At 41.6% G+C, this 26,296-nt stretch overlaps 1 protein-coding gene across 1 annotated transcript; it reads right to left on the reverse strand.

Annotated features, from left to right (window-relative positions):
• Window positions 1-3,123: 3,123 nt before the first annotated feature.
• On the reverse strand, window positions 3,124-24,634 carry ARL6IP5 (ARF like GTPase 6 interacting protein 5). Its single transcript, XM_007984939.3, has 3 exons — window positions 24,316-24,634; window positions 7,157-7,374; window positions 3,124-4,704 (listed from the first exon to the last, which is right to left on the reverse strand). The coding sequence occupies exons 1-3, from the start codon at window positions 24,489-24,491 to the stop codon at window positions 4,532-4,534; spliced, it is 567 nt and encodes a 188-aa protein (XP_007983130.1). The 5' UTR covers window positions 24,492-24,634; the 3' UTR covers window positions 3,124-4,531.
• Window positions 24,635-26,296: the final 1,662 nt, after the last annotated feature.

A 26,296-nucleotide genomic window follows, 5' to 3' on the forward strand; every position in this document is an offset into this window, starting at 1 on the left:
GGGGTGCTTTGGCTGGAATTTCAAATCTATTCTGTATCTTTTAAGGCATGTACGTTTTGTAATTTTTGCTGTAAAGCTCTTAAATTTCCAGGATTAATTTCCCACGTTTCTTCAAATGCTTAAATCGCAGGTGCAACTGCCAAAAGAACTGGCGTAAGAGGCAACAGAGTCATCTAGAAAAACAAGAAATGGGGATAGTGGCTCTTGGATTACAGCATGGAGACTATGTCAGCAGTAATACTTTAGGATCCACGTGGCAGAACTGGGAACAATGCTACCATCTGATAAGGGTATTTGTAAAAGGTAGAATGTTTGGGCTATGAAGAAGTAGGGGCTGAAGAGGAAGGTGGAAGGAGATAAAATATAATATTCAGAGGCAATATTTTCTACTTGCAATCAATTTGAGTGACTTAGATGAAATTTAGAGTCATGTTTCCAGAAGCAGAAGTTCAAAAAAAATTTAAACATTTGCTTTGTTATTGTTTTCTTCTGGTAACTAATAAATATAACAGAAGTGTTAACTATTGTATTCCCATTCTTTTCTCCTTCCATCTCTTCTGCTGTAATTCATCACATAGTATCTTAAAGGGAACAAATTATGTTTCATCCTATGGAAATGGGAAGGATGAATTGAGCTCCTGGCCCTTCTGATGCTTTGAAATGAAAGGATTGTTCCTTAGCGCTTCTCTGGAGAATCAGTGGAGATTTTCAGTTTCCCACCCTGCCTGGCTTTCTCGCTTGGCAACTCCCTTGGTGTTTTTGGAGTATTCTTTCTATAGGGGTACCTGTGAGGGGCAGAACACATAAGCCACAGAACCTAGTGAAAACTAGTGTCACTAGGAAAAGCAACGGGAAAAGTAAACCCTGCATATATGAAAACTTCCTGGCAGTTTTTATATAGAGAGAGACAATGGGAGACAGCATGCTGCTTTTATAGAAAAAAAGTTTCGCATAATATAGTTATTGACAAGCTTTTGGTTTTGGCTAAATACACATACACACATATATGTTTACTCTGTAAGTCTGATTTTATTGCTCTCAAACATATTTTAAAGGAAACTTGCTTACAGGATTAAACTTGAACTACTTATTGTATTATTTAAGGCACTCTTGCCTGGCCCCAATTTACTAACTGTCTCATCTCCCGCAAATCCTTTATACTCCTCTTGATGAAACATCCTTGTGCACACCCTTGTGCCTTTGCTCACATTAACCCTTCCAAGAGACTTCCCTCCTGTTCCCCATTAATGAACGTCTTACCCAGTCTTCAAGTCCCAGGTCAGGTCCTGTGTCCTCCATAAAAAACTTTCTAGACAACTCTAATCTGTCCTCCTTCCAAATTCCTAGAGGACTTAATTATTCATTCTAGTCACTAGGTGCATAGAATTTGAGATTTTTGTAATGATAGAAGCAGTGTGAACTCAGAAATTAGAAAATCAAGCTTTGGGCCAGGCACGGTGGCTCACACTTGTAATCCCAGCACTATGGGAGGCCGAGGAGGACGGATCACCAGAGGTCAGGAGTTCGAGACCAGAGTAGTCAACATGGTGAAACCCTGTCTCTACTGAAAATACAAAAATTAACTGGGCACCATGGCAGGTACCTGTAATCCCAGCTACTCGGGAGGCTGAGGCAGGAGAATTGCTTGAACCGGGGAGGCAGAGGTTGCAGTGAGCCGAGATCGCGTCACTGTACTCCAGCCTGGGCAACAGAGTGATACTCCGTCTCAAAAAAAATAAATAAAAATAAAAAGCTTTGGTGCCTTTTCTCTCCCCTTTACCTGAGTGAATAATTGGCACCTGCCTTCTTTCTCCTTTTATGGTATCATAAGTGGCATGTATCAAACAAAACAGGGTAGGGGAGAATAGGTCTAATAGGGACAAACTTAAAAACAACACATTATTTGGAAAGACAAGCCATGGGAAAGAAATACAGTGTTTCTATTTTTTTAAAAAAGACAATTTAGTATGTACAAAAGTATCCAAATTTAAGTATAGTTTTCAATGGCTGATAGTTTTTTCTCATCCTTTAATTAGAAAACATCCTTGCATACAAAGCAGGATAGCTAAGAAAGGGCTGTAACAAACAAAACTTTAAGTGTCTAGCACATACTACATTTAAGAGGCTAAACTCTGATAGGACAAAGCACTTTAAACATAATTAAAAGCTTAATGTAAATTAGTAGTTGAAATTCTAGGCCGGCGTGGTGGGTCATGCCTGTAATCCCAGCACTTTAGGAGGCCGAGGTGGGTGAATCACGTGAGGTCAGGAGTTCAAGACCAGCCTGACCAACATGGTGAAACCCCGTTTCTACTAAAAAAAAAAAAATACAAAATTAGCCAGGCATGGTAGCTCATGCCTGTAATCCCAGCTACTTGGGAGCCTGAGGCAGGAGAATCGTCTAAACACGGGAGGCGGAGGTTGCAGTGAGCTGAGACTGTGCCATTGCACTCCAGCCTGGGCAACAAGAGCGAAACCTCATCTCAAAGAAAAAAAAAAAAATTCTAGAACACCCCTATGCATTTGTTTTATAGTCACCCTATTAATAAAGTCAGGAATTTCAAAACGTGCTGTAAGAGGGTTTTTATCTTAGATATACAAGAAGAAAAGATGATCCACTTTCATAGCTTATGGCCTCAATACACAGGTTTTGCCAAAAGAGGTGAAGCAGTTCACATTATGCTTTTTCTACCACCCAAGCCTAAAGATCTTAGTTGCAGATTTTAACTTGTTTTTGAAATGTAATCATAATTTACAACATTTATATGTTATATTTTTCTATTATTACCTCTCTAGAATTGACCACTGGCCATGAGTAATTACAAGTATCTTTTTTTTTTTTTAATTAGTTTCTCCAAATTTATTGTATTTTGTCACCAGAATTCACCTTGTAGAAAATGGAAGGGGCTAACATGTATATAATACTCATGTCAGGCTTAAAAATAGGATCCCACTAGAATTGTTTTATTCTGGCTGCAAGTTAATAAGGTATTCAAGCTTTACTAAACAGTATTTGAAACAGGTGAAGTTTGCTATGTAGAACATCTTCAGTGTTCATAGGGTCGTCGCCAGGTTTCTCAGGTATTGAAGACAGATGTGCATTAAATAAAGTCTCACCAAAAAAACCTTTAATCAATTTTATTCTTCATATTTGGGTAAGGGTACAGATTCTAGACCGTATCTGTGAAGTCATGGTGATATCACTGTGCTAAAGATCATGGCTATAGGTTGGCTGAGAATTTAAAATGCAAGAAAAATCAGAAGCAGCACATCATTGCTTCTTATTCCAGGACATACACAGAGTTTCTTCAGTAAGTACCACTCCAGTTGTCTTCACAATTTAATGCAACGGAAACCTAAATGTTTCTACTTCATCTATGAAATCATTCAATTGGCAGGCAAAACATTTTTATCACCTATTTATAAAAACATGAGAAAGGGAGGAAAAGTAATAGAATGTATAAACTCATGCTATCATAATTCTAATGTCTAGCTATAAAGGCATATGGTTGTAACAATTGCTATCTAAAATTTTTATTAGCTGCAGTAGCTGCATTCCATTTTCATTACTATTTTTAAAAGTCTTTTTGCTTGGTCTTCTAAAGACGTTTTTCAAATTTCAAAAGATCAGCTATTATTGTCCCCTTTGTGTCTCTAAGGAATTAATAAAATGCACGTTCATTTCCTTCTTTCTAAATGTTCCAGTTAAAAACTAAATGATACAAAAATGGGAAACATTTTCTTGGACCATTTTTTTTTTCACTGTAACAACAAAAGATGTGCAAGGTAAATAGAACTCGTTTTGTTTTATTTTTTGTCTGTTTGTTTTTTAACAAGTCTGTCCAGAATAATACAGGTTACATAGCTGTAACCATTAAGGAAAATGACATTAAGTTTGCAACAGTTACCAGCTGGTGAAAACACATTACTAGCATTTCAAAAATTTACAAAAATGTAACAAAATATCCTAAACAGCTATCTGTATATTTGTAAACGAAGTATAAACAACTGGCTTAACCAGTTTCCACTGCACATCAAACAGGTGGCAAAGTGATAGAGATCATCTTTGATTTTTAAAGGAGAATAATAAAAACTAATTTATATCCCACACATTACAATTCTAGGGGATTAGGAACAGGCTAACACACGATGTCATCTACTTTAACAGCCTTTTCATGTACTTGTATAGTCTTGATACTTGACAATTTTTTTATTCCTGTAACAGTATTGTTGCTGTAAAAGCCATAATTTTTTTTATTTCCTTAAATCGTGTGATCCATTTCCCATTAGATTTCATAAACACACGTGAAACTTCAGATACAATAGGAGGGTGGTGGTTTTCTTTCAGTTTCTGAGGCCTTCTCTCTGAAACATCAGAGCTGATAATAGTTCAGCCTATACATGCATGCTGCCATAGGTAATTGGGTGGTACGTGCACCTCCTATTTCAAAAACACAAGCAGAAAGTAGGTCTGGACAAGGGCAAACTGCAACTCAATTTCTGCTGTAACCCTATCTCAGGTAAGTTATGTTTATTCCTTCACTTTGCTGATATAGTCAGTGAGTCTGTTGATGCCTTCTTCCTGCTGTTCTAGGGCATCCAGGACAATGCCCATCGGTGTCCTCTTCAAACCTATTCCTTCCATTTTATTCTCCAGTTTGTTCTTGAGGTTCCGGAGTCTCAACGATGCATGGATAAACATCACTGCAGAGAAGTGACACCTGGTTAACACCAAAGCAATAATTCTCTTTTGCCACATCAATATTACACTCCCTCTCTTCACACTATTAGTAAACTGCCTTAGTTAGCTACAGTCCAGTCTGCTTCTCTAACTGATCCAAGCCTTCAAATGGCTCCTTGGACTTTATGTAAAGCTCTTCATCAAGTCATATATAGTTTTTTTTTTTCTTTTTCCTGCATTAAAGGAAAATGCTGTATTCAACAGGAAGGACCATTATCTGGAAGCCATACCCTTTCCTTCATGCACTGACATCATCACCTTGCAGATGCTACTTAAATGTCCTGAAATTAATTCAGAGTGAATCAATGGGATTCTATCCTACCTAAAAATCAACTTACCTGAGGCTTTCCAGAAAATAACTATTGCTCAATTCAGGGATTATCTGTATCTTGTTCCCTGCAGGAGCATGTGAGTAAAGTTCATTTGTTAAGTGCCTCCCAGAGGCTTTACCCAAAGTGTTGGGTATAGAATTCTAGATGTAAAAATCTAAGAGCTTTACAGAGTTTGTATAGCCCATTGTTCCCCAGACTTGCTTATTTTACCACAGATTCCCTGTCCCCTTTCCTGGACCTCCTCTACCTGAGCCTTAAAGAGCCTGGGAATCTGTATTTTAAACAGGTAACCCTCTCTCCATATGATCTATACCAGTGGTTTTACAACTTCCATGTACATTCAAATCACCTGGAGAGCCTGTTAAATAGGCAAATTGCTGGTCTCCACCACCCCAAATTCAGATTATTACAACTGAGGGAAGGCTCCAGAATTCATTATTTTAATAATGACTCCAGACGATTCTGATGTAGGTGGATCTTGGACCCTCATTTTGAAAAATACTGATGTGGATTCATCTGGAGGATCTAGAAATAGTTGAGGAGCTTTCTAAAAACATAACATCATTGGGTACCACTGTTGACCCACGAAATAAAGATGTGGCTGGGAAATTTATATTTTTCAAAAGTATCCTGGATGAGCCTCACAATTATCAGTTTGGGAATCACTTATTAGATAAGTGATTAGATTATTAGATTAGGTAATCTCCTTACTTTAGAGATGAGTGAGCTACAGCCCATATAGGATGACTGGTCCAAATCACATGTTGGTTTCCAGCAGGTCTAAGAATAGAAATCAGGACTCTTAACTGTCTACCTCTGATACATTTCATTACACTGGCCACCTCTGATACATTTCATTACACTGGCCTGTCTCAGATTCTGATGTGGAAAGGTATTAAAATTAGCAAGCTGTTTGATTAACTAGTATCATTGAAATACTAAGCCTATAGCACCTACAGAAAACCTGAAGAAAATTCCAAAAATGTTTGAATTTGTTGGCTCAAATATTTTATCCAATAGGGTATGGGATGTATCCATAAATATTCTGGACTTAATCTAACAAAGCCCTAAACAAGCAAATAATTTCATTTAGTGAAATAAATGCACATGTCAAATGTTATTGAAAGTTAAAGGGATGTGCCTGTCACTTAATACACTAGAATTTTAATCAGATTTCTGCTGATTAGGCTGGGATTTTATTTCTTCTGTATTTCAGGATTCAAGTGTTTGGACTCTTTGTAAATAATTCATGGAAAACTTAGAGAATATCTAGATCTCCTCACCAGAATCTGAGTATTTAGTACCTATATTCTGAGCCAATTATTCCTATAGACTTACCCAACTTTTAACACTAGCTATGATCTCCTGAGCAAGTGGAGAATAAATAGTTTACTTCCAAATAATAAATACATTCATTTCTGTATCAGGACAATAGGAATGGCACTTAAAAATTGACAATACACTCTCGTATTAGACAAATCTGGGGTCTAGTGCAGGTTATGCCACATTCCTGCTGTATGACCTGGGATTTGTCTTTGTTCTGTTTACTGTTTGTCCCCATAAGAATGTATGATAAATGGCTGGGCAAAGCGCTCACGCCTGTAATCCCAGCACTTGGGGAGTCTGAGGCAGCTAGATCACTCGAGCTTGGGAGTTCAAGATCAGCCTGGGTAACATAGTGAAACCCCTGTCTCTATCAAAAACACAAAAAATTAGCTGGGTGTGCGCATGTGGTCCCAGCTATTCAGGAGGCAGAGGTTGCAGTAAGCCGAGATAACCCCACAGCATGGGTGACAGAGTAGACCCCATCACAACAACAACAACAAAAGAATGTATGACAGATAGCAGATGCCCCAACAAATATTTGGGGAATTAATGGACTATGAGGCCTTGACCTCATAGTTCTTGACCTCAGTTCTGTGTTATCTGGGTCTAGTTGGATAACAAGTAGAAAGCTGTTTTAGAAAATTCTGACACTTTTGCTGACATGCCAATGCACATAAGAAACAGGTTATGGAATTCCCGTTGGATAATTGCTCCTACATTTTTTTTATGATGGAAGAAAAAACTCAAGTTCACTTACACAGCAAAGGAAAAGTAATGCCAAACACAAAGACCATGACTCCTCCAAACATGGATATAAGGAAATAACTCGCCAACATGACCACCATAACGAACGTCGTGGGGTAGCGCTTCTTCAGCCGGCGAAGGGCGTCCTTATTGTGGGCTGCCCACACAAACCCTGTGAACACCAGCACCACCACGATTCCTCCCAGGATCATGTTGAAGGGACTCAGAAACCTGAAATATGAGGAAGAAAAAATGAGGAGTGACTAGTTCAGCAATAGAAGTAGCAAAAGGAGAAAGAGGAGTAAAAACAATTATTGAGAACTTACTAATACTTTAATACTTTATCTGAATTGTCTCATTTGATTTCTCATAATCTTATAAAGGAGATACTATTAGTTCATTTCTCAAATGAAGAAACTAAGGCACAGAGGTTAGAAAATGGTGGGGAAGTCCAGGAATGGTAGTTCACACCTGTAATCCCAGCACTTTGGGAGGCCGAGGTGGGAGGATCACTTGATGCCGGGAGTTCAAGACCAACCCAGGCAATATGGCAAAACCACATCTCGACAAAAATATGAAAATTAGCCAGGTGTGGTGGCACACACCTGTGTTCCCAGCTACTCAGGAGGCTGAGGTGGGAGGATCACTTGAACCTCGGAAGTTGAGGCTGCAGTGAGCCAAGATTCCACCACTGTACTCCAGACTAGGTGACAGAGTGAGACCTTGTCTCAAAAAAAAAAAAAAAAAAAAAAAGATGGAACTGAGATCACACCCAGGCAGTTCCCATCAAAGTAGTCCCTATCTCATTAGAGGTCCACAATTTTGGAGACTAAAACTTCTTTTGAAGGTACTATGTTTAGCTTCCATACATCCTGGGCTCTAGTACACAGTAGGTTGTGTTTTCTTAGCTCTAAGGGTTTATTTAAATCCTCATAGAAGCTCATGATGGATGAATGTAGAATGCAGGCCACATAATGGCCTCCATGGGCTAGATCCAGTCTACAGTCACATTTTTGTTTGGTCTGTACAGTGTTTGAAAAAACTTTTACTTGAAATCCATGTGTTTAAAAAAAAAAAATTCCATGAAACTTGGGATTTCTTGTTCTCCTGGAACAAGAAAATCTAACAGTGCTAGGCCCACTTTCCCACATGTCAACAGCTGGCTTGAGTGCCTGCTCATTCAGGCAGAATAAATGCTCCCCATTGAGCCCCAGTCCACACTGCTCTCTACTGCATCATGCACATAGAGGCCCACAGTGAGGTGCTATTAATCATTGTTTTTCTTTTTCTTTTTTGTCATTTGAGACAGAGTCTCGTTCTGTTGCCCAGGCTAGAGGGCAGTGGTGCGATCTTGGCTCACTGCAACCTCCGCCTCCCGGGTTCAAGCAATTCTTGTGCCTCAGCCTCCCGAGTAACTGGGATTACAGGCACATGCCACGATGCCCAGCTAATTTTTTGTATTTTCAGTACAGGTAGGTTTTTGCCATGTTGGCTAGGCCAGTCTTGAACTCCTAGCATCAACTGATCCGCCCACCTCGGCCTCCCAAAGTGCTAGGATTATAGGCATGAGTCACACCATGCCAAGTCTAATCACTGTTTTTCTAATAGCTGGCCTGAATCGCTCTCTTACATAATCTGCCTGCCCCACGGAGGCATTTGAGTTTATGATTCCTCACATAGAGAGTTCATTATAAGTGTTTTTAAATGCCCAAAGTATCATTAGATGAGTTATCAATGCAGATTTTCAAGCACACAGTTCCAGATTCATTCTTATATAAGCCAAATGTTTAGTATGTGATAGCAATTACACTACTATTGATAATGGAGGAAACACATTATGTAGAAGAAATTTATGCCGGGCGTGGTGGCACACACCTGTAATCCTAGCACTTTGGGAGGCCTAGGCAGGTGGAACACCTGAGGTCAAGAGTTCAAGGCCAGCCTGGTCAACATGGTGAACCCTCGTCTCTACTAAAAATACAAAAATTAGCTGGGCACGGTGGTACATGCCTGTAATCCCAGCTACTTGGAAGGCTGAGGCAGGAGAATCGCTTGAACTCAGAAGGCGGAGGTTGCAGTGAGCTGAGATCGCACCATTGCACTCCAGCCTGGGCAACAAGAGGGAAACTCTCTCAAAATAATAATAATAATAAGAAGAAGAAATTTAGATGAAGTTTTGGGCATTATAGTCACCCACCCCAAGTCACTGTGTATACAAAACCCTTAACAAGACATCCGTGGTGGGCTGGTACAATGAGTTATTTAACTTTTTACCCTAGAGGCTAATGAGGATTTTACTTGGGAAGGACACAGAGGGTAGTGTGTTTTCCTCATGCCCTGAATAGTAACATTGCTGATTTGAAAAGAGGAATGGGGGAAGACAGGATAAGGGAAGGTGATGCCAAGAGCTTACTTTCTCTGAAATGGAAGAGATGAAGAACTCATGCTCATACTGGGATTTATATTCAGGATAAACAATTCTTTTTCAAAAATTCCTTTAAATTTTAGCTCTCTGTTTCTGCCTACTGAAACATAAAAGGAATTTTGAACATTTTAAAATTAAGAGTGAAAGCTTTTCACACCTGAATGGGTGAAATTAAGGGATAAAATCAATGTCAAACTGCTTTGAAAAAGCTAAAAATTTCTATTAAGATGCACAAACTTAAACAATGGCAAGAGCAGTTGCACTTTTTTTTTTTTTTTTTTTTTTTGGAGATGGAGTTTCACTCGTCACCCAGGCTGGAGTACAATGGCACGATCTCGGCTCACTGCAACCTCTGCCTCCCAGGTTCAAGCAATTCTCCTGCCTCAGCCTCCCTAGTAGCTGGGATCACAGGCACCCGCCAACACGCCCAGCTAATTTTTGTATTTTTAGTAATGATAGGGTTTCACCATGTTGGTCAGGCTGGTCTCAAACTCCTGACCTCATGTGATCCAACCCCCTCAGCCTCCCAAAGTGCTAAGATTACAGGCATGAGCCACCGTGCCCAGCCAGTTGTACATAATTTAAAACTAAACTCTACAATAAGTTGCTTGTTTCATTCAAAATCCTTGCAAATATACCCTTCAAGCCAATAAATCCCCTCCTCAGAATATAGTCTAAAGAATTAAACAAAAATGCAAAGATTGAGTTGTAACAGTCTTGATATTAGTGGTATTTATGATCAAAAACTTTCAGAAACAACCTATATGGCCAACAATTTACTGTGGCATTGTATACACAGCTATTTTTAAGACACTGAAGTGCATTTAATAATATGGGAAGACATTATATGTTGAGTGGGTAAAAGCAACTGTAATATATAATGCATTCTCTGTTAGGTGGATTTATCATACAAGTTAGATAGTTCAGAAGTAGAAATTTCTAGGCTGAGCGCAGTGGCTCAAGCCTGTAATCCTAGCACTTTGGGGGGCCGAGGTGGGTAGATCTTTTGAGGTCAGGAGTTCGAGATCAGCCTGGCCAACATGGTGAAACCCCACCTCTACTAAAAAATACAAAAATTAGCTGGGCCTGGGCTGGGCGCGGTGGCTCATGCCTGTAATCTCAGCACTTTGGGAGGCTGAGGCAGGCACATCACCTGAGGTCAGGGGTTCAAGACCAGCCTGGCCAACATGGTGAAACCCTGTCTCTACTAAAAATACAAAAAATTAGTTGGGCTTGGTGGTGGGAGCCTGTAATCTCAGCTACTTGGAGGCTGAGGCAGGAGAATTGCTTGAACCCGGGAGGCAGAGGTTGTAGTGAGCCGAGATGGTGCCACTGCATCCCAGTCTGGGCAACAAGAGCAAAACTCCATCTCAAAAAAAAAAAAAAAAAAAAAATTAGCCAGGCATGGTGGTGGGCACCTGTAGTCCCAGTTACTTGGGAGGCTGAGGCAGGAGAATCACTTGAACCTGGGGGGCAGAGGGTGCAGGGAGCCGAGATTGCACCACTGCACTCCAGCCTGGGTGACAGAGTGAGACTCTGTCTCCAAAAAAAAAAAAAAAAAAAAGAAGAAGTAGAAATTTCTATAATTAGTGTATTATTTCATAATCAGAAATAAAATGGATATATAAAAAAAGGAAATACAAAAATATAAAAGCAGCTGCTCTCCAACCCACAACCCCCACTTGGCACAGGCCAACCACAGAAGTCCATCTCTACTTGTCCCATCTTGCCAACAACATTAATGGAATTGCAATTCATGAACCACAGCAAAGCTGTTCCTTCTCCAATCCAAACCGTGGTTTTCTGCTCATCCTCCAGATCCTCTTGTGCCAGTCTGTAGCACCCCAGTGCCCCAAGCTTCCCCACTACCCAGCACATGTGCCATTCTGTCTGCCCAATTGCCCCCTCCTCTTGGTTCTGTGTTATCTGGGTCTATCTACTTGGCCTTCTGCACTTTTCTTTCTTCCTGTTTGATTTTATCTGGATTATTCCCTGTCTTCTGAGATAACCCCAGAATTGTTCTGGGAAAGACAAAAATTTCCTTATATGACTGAGGAAGGAAAGAATCTAATGAGTCAAAACCATAATCCCCTTCAGCAGGTTGTAGAGAGTGGAGAGTGAATAAAGAGGCCTTGAAACTCTTATAGTAATATAACTAATTCCCAGACCATAAAAGATTCTAGGCCAGTGTGGTAGCTCATGTCTGTAATCCCAGCACTCTGGGAAGCCGAGGTGGCAGATGGATTGCTTGAGCCCAGGAGTTTGAGACCATCCTAGGCAACAGGGCAAAACCCCATCTCTCCAAAAAATAAAAAAAAATAAAAATAAATAAATAAATAATAACACCCCACAAAAATTAGCCAGGTGTGGTGGCACACACCTATGGTCCCCACTACTTGGTAAGCTGAGGTAGGAGGGTCACCTGAGCTCAGGAGGTTAAGGCTGCAGTGAGCTGTGATTGTGCCACTACACTGTAGCCTGGGTAACAGAGTGAGATCCTGTCTCAATTAAAAAATACAAAGATACTTAGAGAAATTGAGAAATTGTACCAAAGACTACATTATAGTAGGATAAGGGGAGTTTATTTCCATTTGCTTATTTTTATTTTCATATTTTTTTCAATGGCTATGTATTCCTTGATGAATAAAAAAACCCCCGATATTTAAAAATGAACAAATGAAATTGGGGAAAGGCTCCTGAATGTAAAAAACCCTTTTACAAATCCTTGACATTGACCTATAACCTACCCAAATGTTTCTTCTGAGCCATAAAGAAAAGCAAAGATTGGCCAGGCGTGGTGGCTCACGCCTGTAATCCCAGCACTTTGGGAGGCCAAGGCGGGTGGATCACGAGGTCAGGAGATTGAGACCATCCTGGCTAACACGGTGAAATCCCATCTCTACTAAAAATACAAAAAATTAGCCGGGCGTGGTGGTGGGCGCCTGTAGTCCCAGCTACTCAGGAGGCTGAGGCAGGAGAATGGCATGAACACAGGAGGCGGAGCTTGCAGTGAGCTGAGATTGCGCCACTGCATTCCGGCCTGGGTGACAGAGCGAGACTCCGTCTCCAACAAAAAAAAAAAAGAAAAGGAAAAGAAAAGAAAAGATCACTGGGTACAGTGGCTCACACCTGTAATCCCAGCACTTTGGGAGGCTGAGGCAGGCTGATCACAAGGTCAGCAGATCGAGACCATCCTGGTCAACATGGTGAAACCCCGTCTCTACTAAAAATACAAAAATTAGCAGGGCGTGGTGGCAAGTGCCTGTAATCCCAGCTACTCAGGAGGCTGAGCCAGGAGAATTGCTTGAATCCGGAAGGCGGAGGCTGCAGTGAGCCGAGATTGTGCCACTGCACTCCAGCCTGGGTGACAGAGCGAGATTCCATCTCAAAAAAAACAAAAAAAGAAAGAAAAGACAAGTAAAGATCAAATCAACACAAATAACTCAAATGGAGGATTAAAATTTTGAAATTTAAGGAAATTCCTTTGCACACCCCGCAAGTAAGAGAGGGTTGGCTGGCAGCAAAGCATCAAAGGGCTCCTACTCAGTTCATTCTGGAATACTTATTAAAATAATAATTCATGAAGTGAAGCATATAATAAAATTCACGTCAAACTTTTTTTATTTTCCTCTAGACAAGTAAAATACATATTTAGGTTGAGTGCCTAAAGTCCAGGACAAAGAACAATGAAAAATTCAGGCCTAACTCAAGCAATTCCAAATTTGCTTTCACCTGTTCCAGTTGCTCATGTTCATGGGAAAAGAACATGGTTTGAAGTTCTATAGAACTGGTTTTAGTTCATAATCTGCTCAACAACAGTCTAGAATTAGAAAGTAACCAAGTTTCCAAGATGGAAAAAACTAACAGTTACTCTGAGCAGAAATGATTTTCTTCTATATCTGATAAAATGTATACCACTCCAATGCCCTGGCACTTACCTGCATCTGGAGCAAAATAAGACAGACAGACACATGTATACACACACACACACACACACACACACACCCTCTAGAGATAAACAGAAATTCTCAGAAATTTGGGAACCAGTTCTTGCCTGAGGTCCTTTTTAGTCAACAGTTGGGCTGTTTATTACACCAATCACGACAAACCCCAAAAACATTTAGGACAAAGCTTTCCACAAACATGCCACCCATCTTTCATGTAGACAATTGCCTCTGGGGTCTGCTGGGTGGAGTTTCACTTACCGGTAGTCCTTCAGTAAGAAAGAGGGCCAGGCGCGGTGGCTCACACCTGTAATCCCAGAACTTTGGGAGGCCGAGGTGGACGGATCAGCTGAGGCCAGGAGTTTGAGACCAGCCTGGCCAACATGGCAAAACCCCATCTCTACTAAAAATATAAAAATTAGCTGGGTGTGGTGACGCATGCCTGTCATCCCAGCTATTCGGGAGGCTGAGACACGAGAATCACTTGAAACTGGGAGGTGGGGGTTGCAGTGAGCTGAGATTGTGCCACTGCACTCCAGCGTGGGTGACAGAGCCAGACTCTGTCTCAAAAAAAAAAAAAAAAAAGAACAAAGGACGGTGAGAGGGAAGGGAGAAACAGGACCTAGTTTTGCAACTCAAAAACCATTATGTTTTTCTATTGTGAAATTAAAAATATATTAATATAAATATATTAATAAAATATGTTTATATATTTTAACTATACATATTCAAAATATGAACATGTATTACCCCATTCCAATCAATAATAAATCTTTCCCTATAATAGTTACACATTCTAGGGCAGTCATTTATGGTTGTAAAAAAGTTTAGAATCCCATCACAGAAATTTTGTAGCAGTCTTCAAAGATGAATCAGTCTAGTCCAATTATACAGATAACTAAACTGAGGCCCACAGAAGTGAAGAAACATATCCAAAGGGATCCAGGGGAGAAACAAGAAAACAAGGGTGCCAGTTGTGGCAGCAACTCACAGTAGAACCCATTCTGTATTGTTAACCGGCTTTAGGGATTTCCCCCACACTCTAAGTAACCTACTGTAACCAAGGATCATCCTGGAAAATCCCTCTACACTCTCATTTCTCCCTGAAACACGGTGGCTATGGATACAGGTCCTAAACTTGCCAACGTGATTCAGTAGCTATATCTATAGTTTAACCACAAGTTACTGAAAGGGGTAAAAAAAAATCTCACAAAATTTTAGAGCTAGGAAGGATCTTGCTAACCTACCTCCTTTTACACATAAGCAAGCTAAGGAATATACAAGTTAATACATTTGTCCAAGGCCACCGATTGCAAAGTTGGCAATAAAAGTTCGCCATAACAGAAATCCTCACATCAGCTCGAGGCCACATTTGATGACTCCTGTCAGGTTGCAAGGCCAAAAAGAACCACCAAAGAGGCAGCAAAATATTTCCTGAGGAGTGCAGGCAGCTTTGCACTGAGTTCCAATTTTCTAACTGAAAAAGCTATTTTTGAAGTGTGGTTCCTGAGGAAAGCTGACTCACTGAAAAAGTGGGGAACAATTTACTCACGGTGGACTTCTCTAAATTGGCGATGTTTCTCTGTGGTCCTTCATCAGCCAGAGGGATCACTGCAAATATGAACCTACTCAACCATTTTCTTGCTTCTCATTGTTCTTAAACTAAAAACAGAATGCTTTAAACATTCTACAAGGCCTTGCAGGGTCTGGCCCCTGCTGCCTCTGCAGCCAGGTCCACTGTATATAGTTGTGGAGTTGGTGCCTGGCTGAGAGGGTAAGTGGAGCCTGGAATCCAGATCACACACTCCACGAGCCAAGGCCAAAATTTGGCTTAGGTTGTATCTGCTAGGAGAGGAAGAAGTGCCTTAGTAATTAGCATGAGGGAACTCTCAGGGCTAGCAGTTGGCCTACCTGCCAGCTTTGTCACACCATCTCCTGATTGCACCCCCATCCACTCAGGGTTTCTATCTACCCCAGAACTCACCTTGCCTTTTGGCCATCTCGGGGTGAGGTCAATCAGGCAGAGAGGATAGTTTGTGCACAGGCCTCACTCCACCCTCCTTCAAGTCTCAGCTCAGCCAGCCTTTACTTGGTCTCTCTGACCAGAGCACAGTTCCGTATGCCCCTTCTTTTCTTTTTTCAAGAAAGGTTCTTCCTCTGTCACTCAAGCTGGAGTGTGATGGCACGGTCATAGCTCACTGCAGCCTCTATCTCCTGCACTCAAGTATCATTCCTCAGCCTTCCGAGTAGCCGAAACTACAGGTGAGTGCCAGCATGCCTGGCTAATTTTTAATTTTTTTTTTTTTTTTAAGATGGAATCTTGCTCTGTTGCCAGGCTGGAGTGCAGTGGCACGATCTCGGCTCACTGCAACCTCGGACTCTCTGGTTCAAACAATTCTCCTGCCTCAGCCTCCCGAGTAGCTGGGATTACAAGCATGTGCCATCACACCCAGGTAATTTTTGTATTTTCAGTAGAGACGAGGTTTCACCATGTTGGCCAGGCTGGTCTCGAACTCCTGACCTCAAGTGATCCCCTGCCTCAGCCTCCCAAAGTGAAGAGCGATTTTTTACTGTAGGCATAAATGTGGGCTTTAGACATAAATCAGTCTTGAGTAAATGAGAACAGTGTCTCCTGGGCCTAAGGATCATGGAATAAAACAGATTGTACAGTAGGTTAAAACTGAGCCTGTCTCTTCTGTTACAGAAAGGTCATAGTGAGATTTTCCTAACCAACTGAATTAGGAAGGCCTAGAGGATTTATTCCATTCTTGCCATTTCCTAAATATTTACTGTATCCTGTGTAATTTGACACAAACTAAACACTCGCATCCAAACCAACCATCGTCTTTTTAGCAGTTGGCATGTTAAAAGTGTTCATACTAAGACATGCCTTAGGAATCATCAGATTTTATTTTGTTTTTAATAAACAACAGGTTGGGCTTGGATTAGAAACCATAAATCTGATGCTTCCCACAGTGATGGAGCTTCAAATAATAGTTGTGTACAAAGCTCTGACTAGACTTCATTAAACCCTTTTTAACTTTTCATTATGGAGAACTTCTAACATATACATAGGTGGAGAGAATAATGTATAATGAATCCTCATGTATGCTCAACATACATGCTTTCAACAATTAGCAACCCATAGTTACTCTTATCAATACTTTTCGGGGAACAAAAGTGGAAAGATATTTGTTTACAAACTGTTCTTCTTGAATGATTTTAGTAAATTAAAAAAAAAAAAAAAAAGTTAGGCTGGGTGCAGTGGCTCACACCTGTAATCCCAGCACTTTGGGAGGCTGAGGTGGGGGGATAACTTGAGGTTAGGAGTTCGACACCAGCCTGGCCAACATGGTGAAACCCTGTCTCTACTAAAAAAAATATACAAAAATTAGCCAGGTGTAGTTGTGCATGCCTATAATCCCAGCTACTTGGAGGCTGAGGCAGGAGAATCTCTTACACCTGGGAGGCAGAGGTTGGAGTGAGCCAAGATCCTGCCATGGCATCCAGCTTGGGTGATACAGCGAGACTCTGTCTTAACAAAACAAAACAAAAGCTACCGAGAACTGTCACATGGCAAATTCTTACAGAGCTGTGGAGAGAAGACAGAGGCTGGACAAATGCTAATGAGCTTGGTAACACAGACTTCCTTCCCACAAGTTTCCTGTCTATTTACCCCTCACTAACCCCCAATGTTTGCATTCTTTTTGTTCCTCTGAGACAAGGAGAAGCTGCACCAATGAGATATGAAGCAGATTAGAAGCAGCAGGGCTTTCTGCCTTCCAGGTGTCTCCTTTAGCAAATTGCATAATGAGAAGGAAGGTCAGGAAATCCTATCATACATCAATGATGAATGCTTGCAAACATCAGTTGTTAGCCTGAAGGTTTTGCCTAAAATTACAGGACTCAAAGGCATTCTTAGAAACAGGAAGCCACGCTCAATTCAAGAGACAGAGGACGGTATTAAGGGTTAAGTTTTCTGAAGCTGAGTGATAAGGATAGAATTCATTTGTCCAAAAATAAAAAAATAAAACATTTCCAATATTGACGCTTAATTAGGTATTAAGTGGGTAGGTCAAGAATGGGTCTTGATCTTTTTGAACTGGATTTCCTGTACAGAGCTCTCTGTCCCTAAGCTGATTGAGAGCTTCTCCTCTCTAAGACAGGGGGCCAGGAATCCAAAATACACTCATATATTTGCACACTTATCCAGAATCATTGCAAATCCTTACCTAGGGAAAGGAAACAGAAACTACCAACCAAAGGCTGAAAGTAGCAGGCAACATTGGGGAAAAAAAAAAAAAAAAAACAACAGCTGGACGGGGAGGGGAGAGGAGAAGTTAAGATAAATACAGTTACATAAATAGTGTCACAGGTGTGCCAGGCATACCTCTCACCTGTCATCCCAGCACTTTGGGAGGCCAAGGCAAGAGGATTGCTTGAGCCCAGGAGTTCAAAACCAGCCTGGGCAACATGGCAAAAACCTTTCTCTACAAAAAAAAAAATACAAAAATTAGCCAGGCTGGTGGCGCATGCCTATAGTCCCAGCTACTCAGGACGCTGAGGCGGGAGGATCACCTAAGCCCAGGGAGGTAGAGGCTGTAGTGAGCCATGAATGCACCACCGTACTCCGGCCTGGGCAACAGAGTGAAACCCTGTCTCAAAAAAAAATATACACACACACACACACACACACACACACACACACACACACACACTCTGTCAGAGGTTATTTAATGAAAAACAATTCTTATTAAAGATTTATATTTATTTATTTATTTTTTACATGGGGTCTCACTCTATTGCCCAGGCTGTAGCGCAGTGGCGTGTGTTCTTGGCTCATTGCAACTTGTACCTCCCAGGCTCAAAGATCCTCCCACCTTAGCCTCCCGAGTAGCTGGGACCACAGATGCATGCCACCAAGCCAGGCTAATTTTTTGTGTTTTTGGTAGAGATGGGGTTTTGCCATGCTGCCCAGGCTGGTCTTAAACTTCTGAGCTTAGGCAATCCATCCTCCTCAGCCTCCCAAAGGGCTGGGATCACAGGCGTGAGCCACCACGCCCGGCCTAGATAAAGATTTTTAGATTACAATGTTACCGTGTGTTGACAGACCTCTTAAAAGTTCTGTATTCAGAAGAAATACATAAGCCATCAGAGGAAGATAGATGCCAGCCTCAAGAGCAAATCAATGTGCATGGAAGGGCAGGAGAATTCTGGGAGGATTTGGGAAGGCTGGTGGAGTTGTACTCCTGACTGTATCCTCAGGGCCTAGACAGTGTCTGCCACATGGTAGGTGCTCAGTATTTGTTCAGTGGAATAGAAGGATCTGAGCTGTGGGTTAGGATAAGTAAAATTTAATAAACCTTTCTCCTGTCTACGTACTCAATGCCTCCCCTATTCCCAACACCTGAGAGATTTGGAATTTGGAATAATAATGAACAGGGGAGATCAGGTAAGTCAGGTTGAGAAGGATGTGTGTATGTAGGTGTGTATTTCTGTAGACTTGCTATACTTGTATACAAATTAATTATCATGTGTTCAGTGTGGTCTTGCTGCCTTTCCGTGAAGGCAGGAAACACAGCTCTCCTATTCTTCACTATCTCCTAACAGTGTCTGAGAAGTTGGTAAGTGCTTCATACTCTTTGTTAATTGAATGAATGAAGCAACACAAATAAGAGTAATGTTGTAGAACTGGTGTTGACGCTGACTAATCTCAAAAACATTTCCACTCGCTTTAGTATAAACAGACTGCAACTCATTCTATCTGTAATCATTTTAATACATTCTGATCCAGAGTATCCCAGGGTTGCCTTACCCTTTTTTTCCTCTACCAACTGGAAACTTGGTTCTTCATCTTTGCAGCATTTAAAGGTACAAACAATACGAACATTTCATAAAACCAGATGCTGGGAGCCACAGGCCTAGAACATATTACAGAGCCACTGAGCCATATTCGTTTTGAAAAGATTACACTAATGCTCTTTTCAAACTTAGAACTACCAGCCTTCCAGAAACTCCTTATAATCTTGAATAACTGAAAGCATAAAGTGGCAGCTGTCAATTCTACCCTCCTGCAAAATCTCCATAGGCCAAATGATCGGGCCACATGGTGAGGAGCTGCTTAACTGAGAAAACACGGGTTCATTCCTTCAGCAGCTACATGGTTCTATGTAAATGGGGAGGCACAAATGTATATACACGAGAATAAATGCACCTCTCTTGCTGGAGAAGCAGCAGAGGCATTTTTATATGGTGCAAATTCTGTGTGTGGTTGGTGATTCCGAGGCCACACCAGAAAATATGAGTTCTAATGGCAGAAAAGAATTTTTTTTTTCCAGACAGGGTTTCACTATGTTGTCCACGCTAGTCTTAAACTCCTGGCCTTAAGCAATCCTCCCATCTCTGCCTCCCGAAGTGCTGGGATTACAGGTGTGAGCTACTACACCCATCCAGGAAAGAACTTTTTAGAATGAGACAGCAATAGTATTGCAAATGTTGTAAGAATCAGGGATGCAGTTGAATTTGGTTAATCAAGAGCTTTAGAAAATTTGCAATATGGCTTAAAATGGAAAAAATATTTCACTTCCTATTATTAGCAGCTTTAGTTCCAATTAGCCTATGACCTCAAGCTTTTATATTTCAGAAAGTTACAGGGTTCAAGAGGATCAGTGGTTCTCCTAGGGGTGTATATCACAATCACTTAGGAAGTTAGAGAAAAAGAAAAAAACAACAGATGCCTGGACACTGCCAAGAACTATTCATTTTGAATCATGGAAGGTGACACCTGGGCATGTAGGTATATTTATTTAAATTTTCTTTTGAGCCAGACCAATCCAGTGCCTCTCAGATTTTAATGTACCTATGAATCATCTGAGACATTTGTTAAAATGTAGATTCTAACCTAGTAGGTCTGAAATGGGGCCTGAGATGCTTCACTTCTGACAAGCTTTCAGGTGAAGGATGCTGCTGTTCCATGGCTCACACACAGTGAACAGAATTCTCCAGCTCAAATCATTTGGCATTCTATTAAGCATATAGAAGTTCTCATCCACAACTAGAATGTATCACATGCTTAATACTTAAATTGCAAGTGGAATTAGGTGTTGCCTTTGTTTTTTACTTTGAAGATCACGGTGGAGACTTCTATTGTTTTGTGTGATGTCAAAAGAATATCTTTATCCCAAAACGTCTCACATCAAGGATGCAGAAGGTAAGCTATGGCAACTTCAATCTTAGACACTTTTCCTTCTAAATGTAAAGGATCCAAAGGCATTTCCAGCAAAATGCAAGTTTCCTAACCTGTTATTCATGCTATTCCTTTTAAATAATTCAATCTCTTCTGATCAGAAGTTCAAACACAGATTTATCTCTATCCTAATCCCTCTTAATCTCCCTCTTGGTATGGGCAGTTTTTTCCAGTGTTTCTGGATCTAGACAGTATTTGCTATGTTCTTCCCTCACCCTTCCTGAAATCTTAAAGATTTCTCTATCCTCATCTAAGCCAGTTTTCAACATTGGAGAGCTGAAGCTACAGCCCGCCTACAATGCCCTTGAGGCTCTCCTCACCCTCAGGGGACGGAACCACTGTTGAACACTCTTTTATCCAGGTCACATTTTCACATACGCTCTACCAAGATACTCTGAGAAACTAGAGAAGTCTGTGGAGGATCCAGATGAACAGCTTCCAGCACTGCTTTGACCTACCCATCTACTAGCATCACCGAAAGAGGATAGTTCTCTTTAGAATGAGAAGTGTTCTGGAATCAAGGAAGCTCCCTAACCCTGAAGATGTTTGGTTTCTTCCTCGTGACTCATAGGAAGACAGAATAGTAGTTAAGAGCACAAGCCTAAGTTTGTGACTTTGAGTAAATCATTTAACCTCTCTGAGCCTCAGGTTTAATAATTTAAAAAAACAACAGTTTTTAAAAATTGGGTTCTATGACATAAGGCAGGTAAAATACTTGGCAAAGTATCTGACACAGAGCAGTCAATAAATCTTTATTTATATTATTAAATTATAAAGAAAGAAAAGATAACAATTGGTGGAAAAAACTACTGACTGGGTTTATAGTTACACAGAAAACAGTTGAAGGTTATATACCAAACTTTTACTGAAGTATGAAGAAAATTTCACATTTTATCCACATAATTTTCAAATCAACCTTTACTACTAGCCTGTATCTTTTGTAAGTTTTTAAACATAAGCATAAGTTTTAAAAACTTCATGGATACTTTTCACTTTTTCACTTCAAAATTTTCATTGACAACCAACAACTCTTATTTGAAAGGAAAATGAGGAGGGCCAACACCCCTAAACCACCTGAGTTAGTGGCCTAAGGCACAATACCGATGGAGCTATATTTAGTCAAAGGGCTGGCCCCTTGCCCTCAGAGTGAAAAATGGATTCCATCAAAGGTAGCGAGGCTGCCTGAGCTTGTGCCTCGTCTGGGCAGCATACATGTTTGAAAAAAATAAACTTTTTTTTTTTTTTTAAATTATTATTAGTCTGTGTCAAACTTTGCCCCACATCTAAGTTACCTCAAGAAAATACCTCCATAACTAGATCACCAGATAAGATGCTCTCCTGCTTCATTGCAAAGAGAAAGGGAAAAAAAAAAAAACAACAAACTGAAGCAAACCTATTTACTACTTATTGTGTTTTAAAGACATTTTTGGCCAGGCACGGTAGCCTCTACCTATAATCTCAGTGCTTTGAGAGCCAAGGTGAAAGGATGGCTTGAGCCCAGAAGTCAAGACCAGCCTGGGCAACACAGTGAGACCACATCTCTAAAAAAAATAATAATAATAATTAGCCCGGCATTGTGGCACGCACCTGTGGTCCCAGCCACTTGGCAGACTGAGGTAGGTGGATTGCTTGAGCCTAGGAGGTTGAGGCTGTAGTGAGCAGTGATCACAGTACTGCACTTCAGCCTGGGCAACAGAACAAAACCTTGTCTCAAAAGTAAATAAATAATAAAAATTTTTAAAAAGAAATTTTTGGCCGGGCACAGAGGCTCATGCCTGTAATCCCAGCACTTTGGGAGGCTGAGGCGGGCAGATCACTAGGTCAGGAGTTCGAGATCAGCCTGGCCAACATGGGGAAACCCCGTCTCTACTAAAAATACAAAAATTAGCCAGGCACGGTGGTGCATGCCTGTAATCCCAGCTACTCAGGAAGCTAAGGCACAAGAACTGCTTGAATCCGGGAGGCAAAGGTTGCAGTGAGACGAGATCACGCCACTGCAATCCAGCCTGGGTGACAGAACGAGGTTCAGTCTCAATTAAAAAAAAAAAAAAGAAAGAAATTTAGTGTTCCAGGAAAGCAGCCTGAAGCACAGAGCTGAGGGAAGGTTCAGAAGGCAGCTGCCTCAGGCCTTGGGCCTGCCCCACCCCGCCCTAATTTGTACCTTGGCTGCCACACTAGTTCCGAGTCCACTCAGAGCGTGTGCCCCCTACACACCAAGCCATTCCCAGAGTGCAATTCCTTAAGAATTCCTTATGCAATGCAGAAGAAGGATCTGTACTATCGTCTACAGAGTCCCACATGTGAGCTTCCACCTCGGCATGGGGGTGACTGCTGTGAACCATACTCGGAAACTGTGAAGTCTCCCTGTCTCCTCTGTGCTGTGTGTTTGCTCCTTTAGCTTCTCAACAACTGCCAGGAGCCCCTGGGCCAGAATTCAAGTCTGATTCATCTTGGTGTGCTTGGAGCTTGGCATGGAGCCAGGCACAGAGAGGTGGCTCAATGTATAAGCCAACTAACTGTGAGCCAACTGAAAAGCCACCCTGTTCACCCTTTCCCACACCGTTCAAGTGTGAATTTCTCCCTTTTCTCCCAAGCCAGCTTGCTCCTTCTTCCCTCTACCTCTGCCCTGAAATAGAAATGTCAGACATTTAAGGGCAAGTGTGTCCTTTATAAAGTCTGAGGGTGACTTTTTCTTTAAAGATGCGTAGGAGATAATCAGCAAGATTGAGAATATCACCACCCATCCTGCGTAAGCGACAGAAGCATTTCTTAAAGGGTGAACTACAAGGAAAGGTGGTTTCTAGGAAAGCAGGTGTACACGCAGTCTTAATACAGGATACTTTGTAAGTATCAGGTATTGAAAAGGCCTTCTGATACATTGAAACTCCAGGCTAGGAAGTGAAGACAGAGAAAGTGACCACGCCTGGCTACTGCTGGAAGAAAATGCCAGAAGGCCATCTTCTCAGAGTCATGGCAGCCTTCACCCCACAATGGGAGATGCGCCACCAGGAGACACCCACCCTTTTGATCCCAAGCTCAGCTTTACTGTACAGTGTGACTGGCATTAGGCAGAGAAACCGACAAAGTGCGTCGCCACTTGGTTGCCCTTTTTACACTACCCCGGGTCCACACCCTGCCGTCCTAGCCAGCCCCAGGGTAGGGTTACATACACCACTTTCCTTTTTCTTCTTATTTTTAAAAGACGAGGGCGCTACAAATATCTTTCCAGCAAGAGCCCGATCCTGGCACGGGGGCGGGGGGTGGGGGGCGGTGCGGTGGGGGACCTCTCATTTTTCTTCCCCGCGGTTGGCAAATTTTCCCCGTCCTCTTTCCTCAAGGGGCCCCCTCAAGTCTTAGCCCTTGGTGCAGAAAAGGGGATCCCAGGTTACCGCGGCCTCGCCCTGCGAACAAGTTTCCACTGGCTTGGCCGCTTGCAGAATTGCCAGGGCAGGCGCTGAGTGTGGTCAGAGAGCCTCTCTACATCCCGGAATCTTGCACCCCGAGGCCCCTCCGTGCTCTCCCCAGATCGGTGTCCCGGGTAGGGGGACCCCACTTACCCCACAACGGAAATCATCATGGCAGCCACCACCAGGTAGTTGGTCTGGTAATAGAGCAGGTTGCTCACCACCCGGTTGTTCCATTTGGAAATGTCCCTGAAGTCTGGCCGGGCAAAGCGATCGGAACCCGGGAAGAAATCGTCCCAGGCGCGGAGTGGGGCGATATTAACGTCCATGTTCTCAGCTTCGCGTTCTTCGCCTCAGGAATCTGGCGGCGGCGGCGGCGGCAACCGATCAGCTGAGCTAAGTTGAAGAGTTGACAGCGGCTCTGTCTCGATCGGCTTTGCGGTTGGCAGACAGCAGAGCAAAGGAAATTGGGAGTGGGCGGGCGTGTTTGCTCCTCTTTACTTCTTGATTGGCTCTTGGTTGGGTACAGGAAAACAGGGACCTCAAGACAAAACAAGGGACTGAGTGCAGAATAGAGATGAAACGACAGAAAGCAATCAGCGGAAATCCTCTGTCTGAAGCGAGGTGGCAATGCCTTCTCTAGCAGTCTGAATACCAGCTGCCTCCTTTGAAATACCTTTTTTGAAGGGTTACCTGGGAGTGTGTTCTCTGACTTACAGAGAAAAATTTTGGCAGCTGTGCAGATGCCAATCTAAGCGAAATGAAATGGAAGGCAACTATAGTGTTACTAGAGAATTAGCTGCTTTTGAAAACTAAGTCTTACTAACCTCTACACATCTGAATGCAATTCCCATGTTTTCTCTGTTTCACCATGAGTCACTATGCATGAAATCAGATTGGCAAAACGGGAAAGAAGGTCATGTAGAACAGAAGGGCTGGTTTGTTTTTTTCACTTCTCTTGTTTGTTCTCCATCTCTGTTCTCTCGAGGCTAAATTGTTGGACTGCTGTGCCATTCTGATAAAGTGATAAAGTAGGCACTCTGGCCACTTCAGTCCTCAGCTGGGCACGTTGCTTACATTTTAAAGCAAACAGTTGTCTGTAGTGAACTAGCTGTTATGCATCTAGCATTTTGTGGGCAGAAATATGCATTCCACTTCAGAAGTTTTCTTAGTTTTATTGCAATATTTGGTGACAACTTTCACTGAGGGACCACAGTATATTCATAGATAAGGTGATATTTAGTATCCCAGCCCAAAGAACTGGCAAAAGATGTATTCGTTGTAAATTCTCTTCTAAGCTTCCAAAGGCTCATCTTTTTCAGTTAAGGGGCTGATTGGTATAATGCATGAGAAAAAGTAGTTTAATTGTATAATATAATAGGTAGAATTCTAAGGTGAACATTTCTAAGATAACAGAGTCTCTAAGCCCATAAGTGGCTTAGACAAGGTGAATTCACTCTACTCAGATCACCAATTTTTGAAAACTTGGAAAGTAATGCAATATACTAATGCAAAGTCTAGAAAACATAATTTAATTTTCCTTATTGATTTAGAAGACAGTTAAGGAGCTTACAGTGACTCTAAGAAATTACTACTACTACTGGTGTTTAGGAAAGTTTGGTGATTGCATGGAATTAATGCTGACTAAGATATATCTTATATGCTGCTTTTTGAATAAAGTTTAAAATGTGAAATATTCCTGAGTGCTCATGTGTTCTTGATTCTGGAAAAATGGGATGGTGTGAAGTCAGAGAAAGCAAAATTAGAGTCCCAGCTCCTTCCTCTCTGGCAAGTGACTTTGGAGAAATTACTTAATCTCTCCCAGCCTCAGTGGCTTCATGTGTAAAGTGGGGATAATGGAACATTTGCCACATAGGTGAGGATAAGTGAAGGAATGTATAGGAAATGCTTAGTGTATAATAAAGGTTCACAGTTATATGTTACTATTATTATTAGTAATAGGATAGCCCACGATTCATGCCTGCTGTTAATAGTGCTTTAATCTGATTTGTTTTCTATGCTTTCATTATAAACATCTACTGACTTTTCTCTACGTTGCTCCAATTTTATTGTTGTGGTTGTATCTGGGTAGGGGGAAAAGGCTGAGAACATTCAGTACAATGCCAACAAATAT

Source organism: Chlorocebus sabaeus, chromosome 22, assembly GCF_047675955.1.
Source record: "Chlorocebus sabaeus isolate Y175 chromosome 22, mChlSab1.0.hap1, whole genome shotgun sequence".
Taxonomy (NCBI): domain Eukaryota; kingdom Metazoa; phylum Chordata; class Mammalia; order Primates; family Cercopithecidae; genus Chlorocebus; species Chlorocebus sabaeus.

Coding starts and splice junctions, on each gene's coding strand:
- ARL6IP5 (XM_007984939.3), bottom strand. CDS start 24,491: ATGGACGTTAATATCGCCCCACTCCGCGCCTGGGACGATTTCTTCCCG. Junction 7,375..24,315: donor ATGATGATTTCCGTTGTGGG/GTAAGTGGGGTC, acceptor CTCATATTTCAG/GTTTCTGAGTCCCTTCAACA. Junction 4,705..7,156: donor CATTACTTTTCCTTTGCTGT/GTAAGTGAACTT, acceptor ACTTCTCTGCAG/TGATGTTTATCCATGCATCG.